This window comes from Castor canadensis, chromosome 5, assembly GCF_047511655.1.
Source record: "Castor canadensis chromosome 5, mCasCan1.hap1v2, whole genome shotgun sequence".
In the NCBI taxonomy this organism is placed as follows: Eukaryota; Metazoa; Chordata; class Mammalia; order Rodentia; family Castoridae; genus Castor; species Castor canadensis.
The window spans coordinates 109,349,969-109,364,969 of NC_133390.1; the positions used below are offsets into that span (position 1 = coordinate 109,349,969).

The 15,001-nt window shown below is 37.8% G+C and overlaps 1 protein-coding gene across 3 annotated transcripts in view; it reads right to left on the bottom strand.

Moving 5' to 3' along the window:
• The window catches only part of Schip1 (schwannomin interacting protein 1), a 708,363-nt gene that overhangs the window by 511,303 nt on the left and 182,059 nt on the right, over positions 1–15,001 (bottom strand). The window contains exon 4 of one of the 3 annotated variants that reach the window (XM_074073892.1): positions 12,027–12,162. In XM_074073892.1, the coding sequence (XP_073929993.1) occupies positions 12,027–12,162 (136 nt within the window). Of the gene's footprint in view, positions 1–1,617; positions 2,201–12,026; positions 12,163–15,001 lie in introns of those variants that run through there. The other 2 variants (XM_074073893.1, XM_074073898.1) reach the window with 2 other exon arrangements.

Consider the following 15,001-nt stretch of genomic DNA (forward strand, 5'->3'; position numbering starts at 1 on the left):
AATAAATGTCTATCCCTCTACCCTCATTTCAAGGCATGAAGATATATGCTTACAATACGAGTCTTGAATCCTATGGATTAGATTGCAACAGTCTAGTCAGCCAGAATGACTTGTCCAGAGTTCACCACCAGTAAGGAATGGATACAGCTCATCATAAGGAAAAAATCAAAATGCAAAACCAGAGTAGTGAAAAACACTAGTTACCTGCAAACTCTAAGAAGAATTATATAATCTGGGAAAATGAAACTAAAAGAGCTGAAATAAATCTACCTTTTTCTCTTTTCAAACACTGAGTTCTTTTAAATATTGATACCAGTAAGTAAATATTCAGTGGATCTATTAAGCAAAGCTGACAAAAACATATAACAAGATCTGTGTAATATAAAATTAAGTCATACCTTTGAAAATTATGCACTCCATACACCATCCAAATGTAAGTACCATTTATCCAAAATCAAATGCCCAATTACTGAAGAGTTAACAACAACAGTAATTCACTTGAAAATTACCCATAGCAGAAAGAATTGGTTACATTTGAATTAGGGATTTAGCTAAGTAAATTGCATTTACTACTAGTTTTTAAATATGAGAACTATTGAATGAAATAAATTTTATATTACAATAATATAAAAAGATAGCTTTATAAGACTTTAAAATAAAGGATTCAGCATAAACAAATATTCTAAACTACACTTAAGAAGCATGAAAAAGATAATTATTTCTTAAATTACTTTTTAACTGACACTATCTTCTCTTAGACAAATTTGAATAAGTTAATCAAAATTATCTGTTGGAGGGGTCATCATTTTTGGTAGTAATTCAAGTATTTTTTCTTCTTTGGATATGTGACATCATAAAATCATAAAACTACACCTTCAATGGTTTTAAGGAGGGGGGGTTACAAGGTGATTTTGAAAAATAACATGTTTTTTTAATTTTTGGTTTGAACAGCTAAATTGGACTATTTTGAAAGCAATTAAATATTTCTAATGATGCTAAAAGTGCCACTTCAGAGACCCACATATGATCATTTTGTCCTTTCAACTTTTCAGAGGCTCTCCCTGTAAGTATTTGATAGAAATAAATGTAAAATATTGTAAGCCAGTAAGTAACCCCACGTGTCTCACCGTTAGAATACCTACAGATTTGCTCTTTTAGTAATTGAAAGTATCTTCTATGATCAAAAAGTTTATTCCTCAAAATGAGTACAAATCAGAAACTACTTTTAATAGAGAGACTTGTGTTTACAAAGAGCAACAAACTATACATTTGGAACACTTTACACATGGATTTAAAAATGCGATTCCCAGAGCAACTGGCTTGTCCGATTGTGTTGCAATTAATTTGTGGTTGATTTTAAAAGTTAGATTCTCAAAATTGAAGGCACTAAACAGTCATATATCAACTAACACAATAATAAGCAATTTAAAAATTAATATATGAACATTCTCTAAAATAATATTTAAAATGATTAATCCTGAAATTAAAATGAAATGAATGCTATTACTTTTTAGAGCTTAAATTCAACCTGACTTGGCAGACTTTGGGAGTTTCATCTCCCCATATGTCTAAAATAGGATGTACTTAAAATAAATGACATTCTTTCAGCAAACTTACACTATCAGCGTGCTTGCCCTGGTCACAGTCCCACGCAGTCCTGCGAACCTCGGACCTCTCCATGGTGCTGAAGAGTTACTCTTGCCCATTCAAGAGAGAACCTTGCTTATTCAAACTGGCTTTGAAATCCATACAGGGCTGCCTATGTTCACATGTAAAGTTACCTGAAGAATTTCTACAACACATACTACAAAGCAGGCGCTTTTTTCCTTCAGTTGTCAACCATGCTCAGGCAGCTCAAAGGATATTTTGGAACAGAAATCTTCTAATATTGACAAAAAAAACCCATTGAGCTCTTTGCCTATGTTCTTCAAATTGAAAAAATATACACAGAAGATAAGGATACTCAAGAGAACAGAGGACCCAGAAAAGTTCTTGATCTTAATGCGGAAAACAAGCTCCCATTAGTCCAAAGCAGCCAATTCACTTCATCCTGTCATCTTTTAGTTTTTAAATACAAAATAAAAACAAAGCTGAGAACTCCACAGGCGCTAGGTACACTCTGTAGACAGGTCTGCCTCCTCCCTGTCACCAGCCTTGTCTGCTGAAGATGGTCAGCAGAAAGCAGGCTCTTGTGGCTTTTACAGATTATCTCTTTCTGAGGCTGAAACATATAAAGAGCCACATGACACCCAATGATGTCATCTCTAAAGCAGGTCACAGTTACTGCTTGCTGTATGTAGATGAAATCCTTCTATTAAGTATTTAGCATAGTAACTTTCTTGAAAATCTATTTGCATTAAATTGTTTGGTCTTCTACCAATACACTTAACCCTATCCACACAGTGGCAAGAAGAGAAAATTAATCTGCAACTCCCATGGAAAGCAGAGGCTCTGTGGAGCTAGAATCAGCTTCTGGTGCTGCTTTTAGAAATGAATAATTGTAGTTATTTCATGGACATACAGTGAAGAAGGCTTTTCCCCTCGCTCAGCAGGAACTAAAGGATCTCTAAAGTCACAGAGTCTACATCTAAAGCATCTTTTAGAATTTTTAGCATGTTAAAAGTTTTATTCTTTTTAAAAACAGTACATTATGACTGCAAAATAAAAATGAAGGCAGTGATCTTCAACTTCTGTCAACATTTTATGCAGCAGAATAAAGACATTTTAGCAACATAAAAAATAAATCTTGCTGTCTCTGAAAGGATGTGAATACTTTTTCAAAAGTTGGTAGGAAACTTTAACTCATTATTTTTAGATGTTTCCAACTCTAAATAAAGTAACAATTGGAATTTTAGCTCTATTATACTTAATCTATATACCTAACTGTTAATAGCTAGTTATATATTATGTTTTATGTGGGATATAAAACACTAACTTCCATTCTGTGTGACATGCGTCTTTTCTCTTTGTATGTAGTCACATACCATAATCTAGGATTTTTGGTCATAAGTGACATTCCCATAAGCTAATAGTTAAATTGTTTAATCCCCTTTCATGGAAACTAAATAATCCTCACAGCCCTAGTGAAAAATAATTTGAAACTAATCTAATCAGTGCTTTTTTTAATGCATTTCCTCTTTTAATAAAACCAAAATAGATCAACCACCAGGAACTTTTCTTGAAGAGAACAGTACTTTGTTAATGCTTTGAGGAAGAGCTGTAAGTGTGAGGAAAACAGAATATTTCTATGCAGCTAGGGCCACTGGGCAATGATTATTCTATTAAAAATAGTAGTGATAGTTTTGGCATTAGATCAGGAAAAAATTGCTTTAGCACTTCTTCCAGACATATCTGCACAGAAGAAATCACACACGTTTGGGTCATGTAAGTTACCTAAATAAAACCTTTTTTTTTCAGTTTGTATGACACAATACTTTCTATACTTTAACAACAATGAACATTATCTGAGACTTTTAAAATACAAAATCCCAGGCCCCTTCTCTCAGTTATTCTGATAGAACACATGTGGATTCTGTATTTTTAAAAACAAATGTCTATGTTTTTAAAGTTTCCAAAGTAACTCTTACTCAGAAAACACTGAAATAATTTGTATATTATAATGTACTAAAGAAAAAATTATGATATTGATCACAATCAAAAGCCAAATTATTGCTACAGAAGTGTTTAGTGCTGGAGACGACCTCTTCCCATCTGCTCAGGTCTTCATGAGGAGGCACTTTGCCACAGACCCTGCTTCTTCTGTCCCCTCTTCTCCATGAACCCAGAAGTTACTCAGATTGCAGGGTTAGGCAAAGGAGCCATGCCTCTGTGGCCGAGGTCGTCTCCCTCCACAGGACACACTTAGCCTTGCCCTGGGGGTGAGGTCAGCAATTTCCACTAATACCTATGACTGATAACTGTCTCTGATCTCAAAGTCCATCAGTAGATGGTCCAATGTTGCCATAGTCAGAGTTACACCCACAAATCCAACCTTGACAGGACATAGAGCTGAGATTTTGACTTCCCTTTGCCTACATCTCTTGCTTCTCAAAAGAAGTTCCTAAATCAAGAAGGTATTTATTGACTTCCTAAAACCCCATCTTCCAATACTGTGGTTTCATTGACCTCATTTTTTTTAGTATAAAAACATTACTAGCTAAGTAACAAGTTTTATATGTGAACTAACTTAATAAAATTTTCATTTGCATAAAACAGCTCTATAAGAAAGCCTATAAAAGGGAGATGTCCTGTGTAAAACTTCCGCTGGAAATTTTATACAATGCATTGGTCTGCTCATATTATTTTTATTATTGAGCCACTCAGAGCTCTAGCTCTTGGAATTTTTCTTGAACAACTACTAATTCCAGAATGGTGTTTCCCAAGATGTGTTCTATGCACCAATAGTCCAATGAAACATGATTCATACTGGATTTATTGGACAAGGAACTTGGAAATGTGAAAACGGTACCCCTTCCTGTAGCTTCAAAGTTTGTATTAATTTAATAAGGCTCTACACCATCAGAATACTGTATGATACAAAATTTTTAATTGGACCATTTCTTAGGTCAATTCCATCACTTTACAGAAAAAAGGTATTAAAGAGGAGGAATTATTTGGGGCAATTTTAGATCAAATTATTATAATCAAATCATCAATAAATTTTAAATGTGAAGAGCCCATAAATTCACATCATGTAACTAAGAATTACTTGAGTAAAGTGTTGTGTTTATTATTCACAATATTGATGAAATAATCAACAGAGATGCCCACAGGCATATACGTGGGCAATGTTAATTGTGATTTATATGCGCAATGAAATAGTTGTCAGCCATTAAAAAGAATGAAATCCCCACAGAGGGGTAGTCAGGATCCACCGCAGTAAACCCTTAGACTTTGCTTCAGGGATGAGGGTCTTACCTTCTTTCAACACTTTGAAGCTGTTTCCTATCCTTAGTTTGTCATATTTTGCTTTTGTAAAGTACTATGGATTCTGTACGTTTGTAAAGAATTGCTCAAGATCTGTATAAAATGTTTACAGATCTTTTTAATTGTTTACAGATTTTCAATGAATAAAGGCATAAAAATCCCCCTCTTCTGTCTGCCAAAATTATTAATAAGGCTTTAAAAAAGTCCTGGAGCAAATAAGTCGATTTATTTCACGGCACTTCCAATTAACATCCTATAAAACTAATATGCCAGGTCACACATTCTGGGCCATTCTGCTGTAGAAGATGTTTTGAAAGTCAGATATTAATAATGGTACTCAAAGTTTCTATACAATTATTCAATTAATTGTTATTAAAAATCTCCTATACACTTTTAGTACAAGAATTGTCAATCATGCCTAACGAATTACAAAAATTCTGCAAGACTGTGTTTTTGGTTTTGCTTGTTTTGTTTTGTTTTGGGGTGATCTCTGTATCCCTAGTGTGTGGCTAAGGCCTGGCACACAGTGGGTATTCAGATATTTGTTGAGCAAGTGAATGAATGATGTAGACATATTCCAGGATGCGAATAACTTTCTCTCCCTATCAAAGACGTCTTATTTACAAAAGGTAAGTCCAAAAGAGCCTTAAGCCAATGCACTTTCTAAGAAAAAAAGCTGTAATATTGGATCACGTATCAGTTCTGCCAAATCCGATTTCTCCTTGGATCTTGGCACACCATTCATCCTCACCTAGTGAGTATGTGTAACGCTGCAACAGGAAGCTTTATACGACACATTTTTCAAGCCAGATTAATTTTGTTATTGAGCTGCTTAAAAATTCCAGCTTTTGAAATTTTTGTTTAACAGCTAACTCTGGAATCGTGTTTCTCAAAGTGTTCCAAGATATAATTTTTATAGAAAAATATACAAAAAACATAGTAAAATATGATTTCTATACAAAATATTTGTACACTGCTATATATACTTACATATTGTTAATATAATCTCTAAAATTTTTGAAAAAAAACACTTATTTTCTAAGAGAAATGTATCAGCTTCTATGTAAATACCAATGTCTATATATATATATATATATATATATATATGGTTACTCTCTGAACTAAATTTTCAGAAAATAGGCTGACAAAGTATTTGTGCTATTTGGGGTTTGAGAGGCAAGATAGAAGGCAGAATTTGGGTGCTGAAACCTTAGAACTCAAGGAACCTCAATTTATAATAGCTGACATAAGACTGTAACTTGCCCCTGACCTGGAAAATCTGGGTTATTAAATTATTAAGCAGCATGAGGCTTACATTCTCTATAATTTCACAGCTCTCAAGATTGCATTAGAAAGGGTTCCTGGAAATCCTCTTTTAGGACATAGTTCCCCATAAAATGGGCATGACTTTGCAACAAGACTCTGTCCCTTTGATCACCACATTTCTCCTGATGTATTTTAAGCCTGGAGGTTGAAAATCCCAAAAGGGCAATAAAATTGAAGGTAATGAGACAGTCTGAATGTTGGTACACATGTTGTGTCTGGCTGCAGGAGCAGTAACTGACTTTTGGTAGTATATTGGAAAGCTTTGGTGGCCATCCATAAATTAATATCTTGCTAAAAGCCAGGACCACTCAAAGTTCTCTTAATCAGAGGGACCAGAGCCTTCACTATAGGACAACTAAGGTAACAGGACCTTCAGCTGACCCAGACCACTACCCTTGAACCTGCTCAGAACTGTAATTCTTCCTGCCTGGGAGTGAGGCAAGGCCTTGGTGCTGGCTAGTTACAGCTTCTAGAATGGGACTCAACCCCATTACCCCCCACAGTAGGGTCTTTCCACTCCCCTGTCCTCTGGAAGGCAGAAGGACAATGTGATCTCACCTTTACCATGTGTAAGGTGTGTACTTTCAGGAGAAACCTACTCATTTGGGGGTACTATTTTTTATGTACTAGGGATTGAACCCAAAACCTCTCAGATGTGCTAGGCAAGTGCGCTCCCTCTTGAACTACGCTTCCCAGTACTTTTGCATTTTTGTCTGTAGGGTCTTTGAAATAGGATCTTGCTAATTTTGCCCAAACTGTCCTTGAACTCCTATCCCTCTACCTCTCCCTCCTACACAGTTAGGATTACAGTTGTGCACCACCACACCTGGCTTAGGGAAGACTTAAACCCACTTTCATCTTCAGCATTTGAAAATTAGCTTTTAATAGGAGCAACCGTAAAATAAAAACCTAATGTATTACTTTTGTAGTGTACAGTTCCATCTTAGAATGCACATATATATTCATTCTGGGACACCAGTTGATTCTCATGGATTCATTTGGAGAATCACAGCCAGGTACTGTGCCCCAGTTGGCATTAACAACCACCTCTGCTCTCTACCAGTTCTCCACAGCATTTTGAGTAAAATACATTGAATATTATCAAAAGCAGATTCTACTAACATTTCTGGACACCCTTCAGTGTCCCAGGCTCCATGCTGTGCCATGTTGGTCTTCATGCAATACCAATCCTTCACTGAGGTGGCTGTTATTTCCAGTCGCCTCTCAAATGATGTTTTGTACTCACAGAGATAGTGTCATTGCTTCTTTTTTGTTTTGTTTGAACTCAGGGCCTTGTGCCTTCTAGGCAGGCACTTTTCCACTTGAGCCATGCCACCAACCTTTTTTCACTTTATTTTTCAGATAGGGTCTCTCTTATGCCCAAAGCTGGCCTTGGACTGTGATCCTCCTACCTCTAACTTGCCAGTAGCTGGGATTACAGGCACCATGCCCCACTAGTTGGTTGAGATGGGGTCTCTCTTAACTTTTTGCCTGGGCTGGTCTTAAATGGCGATCCGCTTGATCTCCCAGGAGCTAGGATTAGAGTGTGCCACTGCACCCAGCCATCAAAGCTGCTGTTTTAAATTGTGTCCTATTTCCAAGCCACAGCCTCAGTGTGTGAGCCACACTGCCCCCTATCGGCCAGGCAGTAACAATACGGAAAACAATGGGAGGAATAGATAGATGTTGCCATGAAGAAGGGCCAAGTGTGTAGAACAGATTCAAGCTAAATGAGACAGAGCATCTCCAAACAATGTCAAAGGTTTGTCTGAATTTATCTGCAAGGACATATGCTCATGATTTCCAAACAGGTTATCAGCCTCAGAGTTTACTATTCCACAGTTTATTTCTCTTACGATAGACAAATTACAATTGTCTAGGATCTGGGAACTAAAAGTCTAACTGTTGTATCATGGGGAATTGGTTAATAAGTTATACACAGAGCATTTTCCACCTCTGTGTAATAACTAATATTTTAAGGTAAAAAAGTTAACTCAAGGAGTTATCTAATGGAGGGAGAGAACTTATTCAAGGTACACTGTACCTTGTATGGAACTGCCACAGTGAAATCCTCCCATTATTAATGTATGGAAATCAAAAGATGGAAAAGTTAACCCTTGATATCTCACTTTGATTTCATAATTTCCATTCCTCAATAATAGTTTCTATCCAAATGCCTCTTTCTGAAACAAATTTTTCAGTGATCACATGATATACTGTGGTATAAAGACACTTAATATGCAAATTGCTAACATAACTTAATATTATCTTTACTCCTGTTGCTCTTTAATTTGGCGTGCAACAGCTGAGGTTTGAGCTTTTAAAAGAGCATTGAATGAGGCAATTTATAAAATCAAATGGATTTTTTAATTGTTTTATTCATTTATAGTGATCAAATTATAAAATAGACTTAGAAATGCATTAGCTAATTGCCACCCCTTCAACTTGACCATACCCAAATGCAGGCTCATTTCAAGTGCTACAGAGTCACAAGTGCCACATGGAGCCTGCTCGTTACCTCTGGAAGCCTCATCTTCATCATCTGTAAAATGGAGATGATAATAGCACCTCCTGTGTGAGTCACTGAGAGACTCGTGATTAAACGAGATAATCCTTGTAGGTATTAGTAAAGTGTCCGTCATATAACGAGTGCTCAGCTCTTATTAAGATGATGAATTCAAGAGTCCATGCTTAAACAGTACCATCCTTATATACTTTAAAGCAGAACTATTCGGAGAGTGACACTAACCACTATTCTTAGCCAGAACAATCAGAACAGAAGCACGCAGAAGCATCACTCTCAGAGGCTCACTGGGATCAGAGAGCTGCTTTCCCATATGCCTGGGATAGGCAGTTGGAATAGGTGCTAAGTGCAGTTATTACAGGCACAGGGCAGGTTGGCCTCTAGTGGAAGCCTTGTTAGAGGTAGAGGGAGGACCAGGAATTGAGACAAGACAGGCAGTTGGTCAGATTCGAGATTGACAATGGTCTAGGCAGCACAGCAACAGCTCAGATGGAGGGGAAAAAGGCCGAGGTTTAGCAAGCTAGGAAGATCAAGTAAGAGGAGGGCGTGGAGAACTTAGCCTTAGCAGGGGACCTCACTAACAGCCTTTGCCTTGAACTGAACACTTGCAAATTAACAGATGACATTGTGTGGTTTTATTGTATGCAGTGAAGTTTGGAAGACTGAAGTCTTTTAAACCAGAGTTCCTCATCTGTTTATGATAGGCTTAGTCCACGGGGGCCATTTATGCAGGTCATCCTGTTCCTTGCATAAATTTGAGATCCACTCACTGATGGGTAGGAAAACCAAGCCTTTCTATCTGTCCTCTCTGCCCTCCAAGAGGAGGTATTAGCCCAGTGGGTCTGGTGCATTGGTTAAGGTAGAGCAGAATCACCTTCCTTTCTTTGCATACATTGTCCTTAGGTGGGCCACAAGCCCCCGAAAATACACAGGTGAATCTGCTTGAGATTTTGCCCCAGAAAAGTGAGAATCACAAGAGATAAAAGAGCTGAGTTGGCTATATTGACTACAGACTTTATAAAAATTGTGTCTTGGACAGGGTATAATGGCACACACCTGCAAATTCCAGCTCCTCAGGAGGCAGAGGTAAGAGGATGGAGGTCTGAGATCAACCTGGGCAATACCACAAAATTCTATCTGAGAAAAAAACTAATGCAAAGATGGCTGGGAGTGCAGCTCAAGTAGTAGAGTACTTGCCTAGCAAGAGCTGAGTTCAAATCCCAGTACTGCCAATATATATGTGCATATATATATCTTGGATATTTTGCCTTCCTGATAAACTAGAAACTTGTTGGGAAACATTTCAATATCTTGTATTTTTATTTCCCGTTTTGTATATTTAGTGTCATATGGCTGTCACCACTAACATATCGAAGTCTTTATTATATTTAATAACCTCTATTAGAATTTTGAGCAGGGTCTGCTTCTTTTCTGATAGTTGATTTCAACAATGACTTTAGAAAATCTGTTTTGACTCTCACTTTTTTGGCAAACTTCGACACACTGTAGAGTCATCCTTGATCTTTAACCTCAGAGCTGAAAGATGACCGTATGCTGGGCAGCTGAATGCCACTGACCACTAGTGTGCCACACCTCTGTTTAAAAACATCAGGGAACTGAGAAGTTAGGCTAGTTTATACAAGGTAGAGCTATGAGCAAGGTAAGTGGAGATAAAAATAAATGTGATGGCCCAGGAGTGGGAAAAATAAGCATTTATGCACAAAACACTTGCGGTACTAGCATCAAAGCTGACATCAGCATAAATGTAAAGCAGGATATATTCTTCTAGGACTTTAATAAAGCTAGGAGATTGGGCATCCTACAGAAACACTATAACCATTACACCATCAGACTCAGCAGCCCTTGATTATTGTCCTGAATTGGGGCAGGGAGGAAGTGTAAAGGCAGTAAACTCGAACTTTCAACTCACTGGCAAAATGATTTCTGATACTGAGTCTCCATCCTTCAAACAGAATCTTCAAAGTCATGTAATTTGGACTTGCTATCAGCATTTACAGCAGAGGCATCTTAAACATTCAATTTGCACTTTAGTTTTCACTCCCAAATTACCAGCTATATGCAAACTTGAAGCCCAACATTTTCCAGTGTGGTTCACGCTCGCCTTCTAGTGGCCATAAACTCGAGGAGCACAAGTAATCACCCAAGAAATCTTAAGTGAAAGCCACTACTCAGTTTCTGCTGTCAGTTAAAAATAGGTCTCTGTCACATTTACTTTCACAGCTATAAACTCAGCTATTTCCTCTTGTTAAAAACTCGTATCTAGACGAAACTATTAAAGACTATATAATGCAATCATCGGAACACATTGTAATTTTTGCTTGATGTATATACACTGCTTTGAGTGTCAAGAAACTGTTTAACATGATAGCAAAGTAGTAAAGGAATTTTTAAAAATAATATCCTTTATGTAATTACCTCACTTCTCTTCCAAACGTTTCAACATGATGACTGATTATTAATGATCACAATGCCTAAGTCCACAAAACCCTGACAACTTATTTCCCCCAACACCTGACAGTTTTTTAAAATACAGGTTTTCAGAAGATCCCTTCACCCTTTCACTCTGCACCCCAGGGTTCTAAACTGGTAACCTGTCAGCCAACTGTGGTCAGGATGCATGATCTATTTATCTTCTAAAATTTCCTGATGGCTAGCAACATTTAAAGTTCAGGATGTCTGGCATCTCCTGAAGAAAGGATTGCAATTAGCAGTGTGCATCCTGTATCTCCACATGGTACCAGGCTTCCAGGGGCCCAGTGGGCTGCCCTTTTAGGTGGGGACCATGTGGTCCATTTAGCCTCATGGGTTACTTACCTGGGTCCTGGGTTTGTGGTCACTATCAAGTCTTCCTGACAACCAAGCCAACCTTATGTTTGCATCAGTTCTCCCAGAGGCACATAAAGAAGAATCATGCAGTTATAAAAAAAAAAGGGGGGGAGGGGGCGCATCCCATCTTGGTAACAGAGGGTCAAGAACTCACAAAGCAGTAATGTAGGTTTATTTCAAAGCCAATCTGTTTTCTCCAGACTTAATCAAGTTCACTTTGTGTTTATGAATTGTGTCTTTGTTCTGACATGACGAGACCCTTACTATAGGTTCCCATGTGACAAGTAAGCAACATAGATCCTCACTGTCACATACTATCACTAAACAACCCAATACGAGAACCAGAGCCAGGGTATGGTCAGTGGTGGCAGGCCAGACAAGAAAATGGAACGGTGACACTCACAGGCGTGCTGCTGTCGGAGAAAGTGTTCATGCTGACAGAGCTGCTCAGCTTGTCTGAGGACACGGAGGAAGGGGACGGGCTCCTCTTCTCCAGGGTGTCCTGCCTCTGCAGGTACTCACGCCAGGCTCGCTGAATGCTGTGAAGAAAGCCAGCACACACTCTGTCACTCCTGGTCACTGCCCACAACCCAGAAAAGCACAGGGGGTCTGCAGGAATTGCTTTGGAGACAGAAAAAAGTGTAACACATAGAATGTGCTTAAGAATTCAGAAGACCTGGGCTCAACTCCATTCTGGCCACTGACATGCTCTCTGTTTCACGGAATTGACCTTCACAGACTTTCCTGGGCTAAATCAATGTAAGTCAACTGAGTCAGAAAGAGTCACTGGTCAAAGTTAAACTGGTTTGCACACATAAATGTACTTTGATTTATGGAACAAAGTATCGTTTGATTTCTCATATTTCAAGTGAGAATAATAAGCTGATTGTTATTCATTCTTTCAACACATGATTATAGAGGGTGCTTGCTGTGCCAGGCTCAGCCCTCAGCTCTGGACAGAGATGCTGCAGGACAGACATCCACAGGTGCCATTCACACAGATCTCAGAATGAAGGGCAAGCAGCCATGTCATGCAGTGCCCCTGCTCTGGGGACAGGCAAGAGAGCCTGTGGTCACAGACCTTACATACTATGGAAGGAAATAGGCAATACATAAAAAAAGAAATACCTGAAAGTGTTATGTACTATTTAAAAATTAAAGTAGCATGTGACTAGGTGGCTACTTGAGATGTCACCCTAGGACATTCCTCATTCCCTGTCATTAGTATCAGAAAAAGCCCTCTTCTGCATTGAGTGATAGAAACCCATTCTGTATACAAGTGAAGTGACTTTCTCCCTACCGACTGGCTCATGACCTTTTTCACAGGTGGCCAAGGAATACTGTCTAATCTTTCCTAGAAGGTAGGCAGGCCTACGGACCAACTATTAGAGGGTTCAGTCTTTTAAAGTAGTTGTGGTAATTCCACCACTATCTCTCTTAGACCCCCCCAGATCTGATCTGTTATTCTTCCAGGCACAACCTAAGGCATTTAAGTTGTTTTCATGTAAACAAATTGATACATTTTCATTTGACTAGAATGGTTCAAAGACCATCCAAAAATGCTGACATTATTAAACCTGTATGACTTTCCTAATTAGAAGGATTTGTGAATTCTAGTACTCAAGGAAAAGTCCAGAAGCTGAAGTAAAAACAACATCTTGGGGGCCGGGGCAGAGGTCAGTTCCCTGAAGCTATGATACTTGAGTTTCAGGGACTCTCACTTGGAAGGCGGAGCCTTTTGCAAGACCCTGTGAGGAGTTGTCGACCGCTTTGATTTATATTTTTGTCATAATGTAGATAATTTTGCAATGTTTGATCAAAATTTGTCTTTGTGTATTTTTCTTTGGTTTAAAGATTTTAAACAGAATTTCAAAGAAAAGTTCTGTAAGATCAGCTGCCTGAGCTTGGTAGTTTCACTCATTTCCTCCAGGACCTATTTTATTGGAGAGTAGAAAACTTTTGGAAGCCATTAGGGACTCACATCACCAGAGGTTGGGGGATCTTCCAGAGTTCAGCTAGCAAATTTTGTCACTTGAGGTCACCTCAAATAAACCTTACCATTAAGAGCTCAAAACACATTCTATTTTAAAGGATGTGAGAAATTAAAAAATCTTGACAACCCACATAATGTCCACAGGTTAATATGACTTCAAAGTATTCTACCCTATCTTTTCTTTTTTTAAATCACCTTGATTATTCAGCAATAAAGGAAAACGTAGCAGCCATCTGCAGTACTATTGCATTCAGCTTGTTGAACACCAGGGGGCGAAGTGACACTTGTAAAGAACTAAAGCAGGGTTGTGCCAACAGGTGAGAGCTTTGGGAAGGCGACCTGGTGAAGCAACCCCTTTCCTTCCTGCTTTTATGGCCTCTGGAAAGTGGTAAATAAATTTTCCTTAATTCAGAGATTAAGAAAACAGCATTATTTTCTCTAAGTGGATGGATACCTTCTTTAACAGGTAAGAAAGTGAAACAATATTTAATACTTTTAAAATGTGTACTAAAAACATTTCTATGCCTGCTGGGTTCCTTAATACAAGCTGTTTTATCTGTGAGTATTTAATTTACAGTCATTGTTCACATAGATGTAACAATTTTGCTTAGATATATTATATCTTATTCTTTTTAAAACTTAATATACTACAATAAATACTTTCCATGTATGACTTGTCTTTCATTATTATAGTTTTAAAGACTGTATGACAGGCTGAACAATGTCTTTAAACCACTAACAAAAGTTAAAAATAACAGGCCATTTGCGTCATAGTAAGTTATTCCCCTAAACTGTGACATTATTTTTTTAATGATGGAGTCATGACATTACTAGTGTCTGTATCCTAGAAGAGAGTTTCTTTCCCCTAAAGCACACCTCCAACATGACAACTGAATATTGACATGATCCAATATTAGCTCTCTTAATATCACCTCCAAATGCTATTTTACCATAAGAGGGAATTTAAACAAAATATAGAAGCACCTCACACCTCCGTTTTAAGGAATCACTTTTCAGAATTCTCATCCTAAACTTTCCCAAAATTCCTGCTCATAAGTCTCCTCTCTGCAGAGTAAAAATAGACTGCCTTAACATTTTCATTTTTTTAAGTTAAGCAACACAATCAGTATAATTCTTTAAAGACTAATTAAAATAAAGGAGCACATTTTGTCTGTTCCTGTATTTTAAGTTACAAATACTGATGCAAAATACATTTTTCAATAATTTTCTGGCTGGGTCAGTTCCTATTTATTTTCTCTCACATCAGTGGTGGCATTCTCTGCCCCTCTGTCCTTCCTCTGTGCATTCCTGTATCTTGTAGGGCACATGGCTCATTCCCGTGTTCACAGTCAATGGATGTCCTGACACAGAAGAGTAAAGGGGAG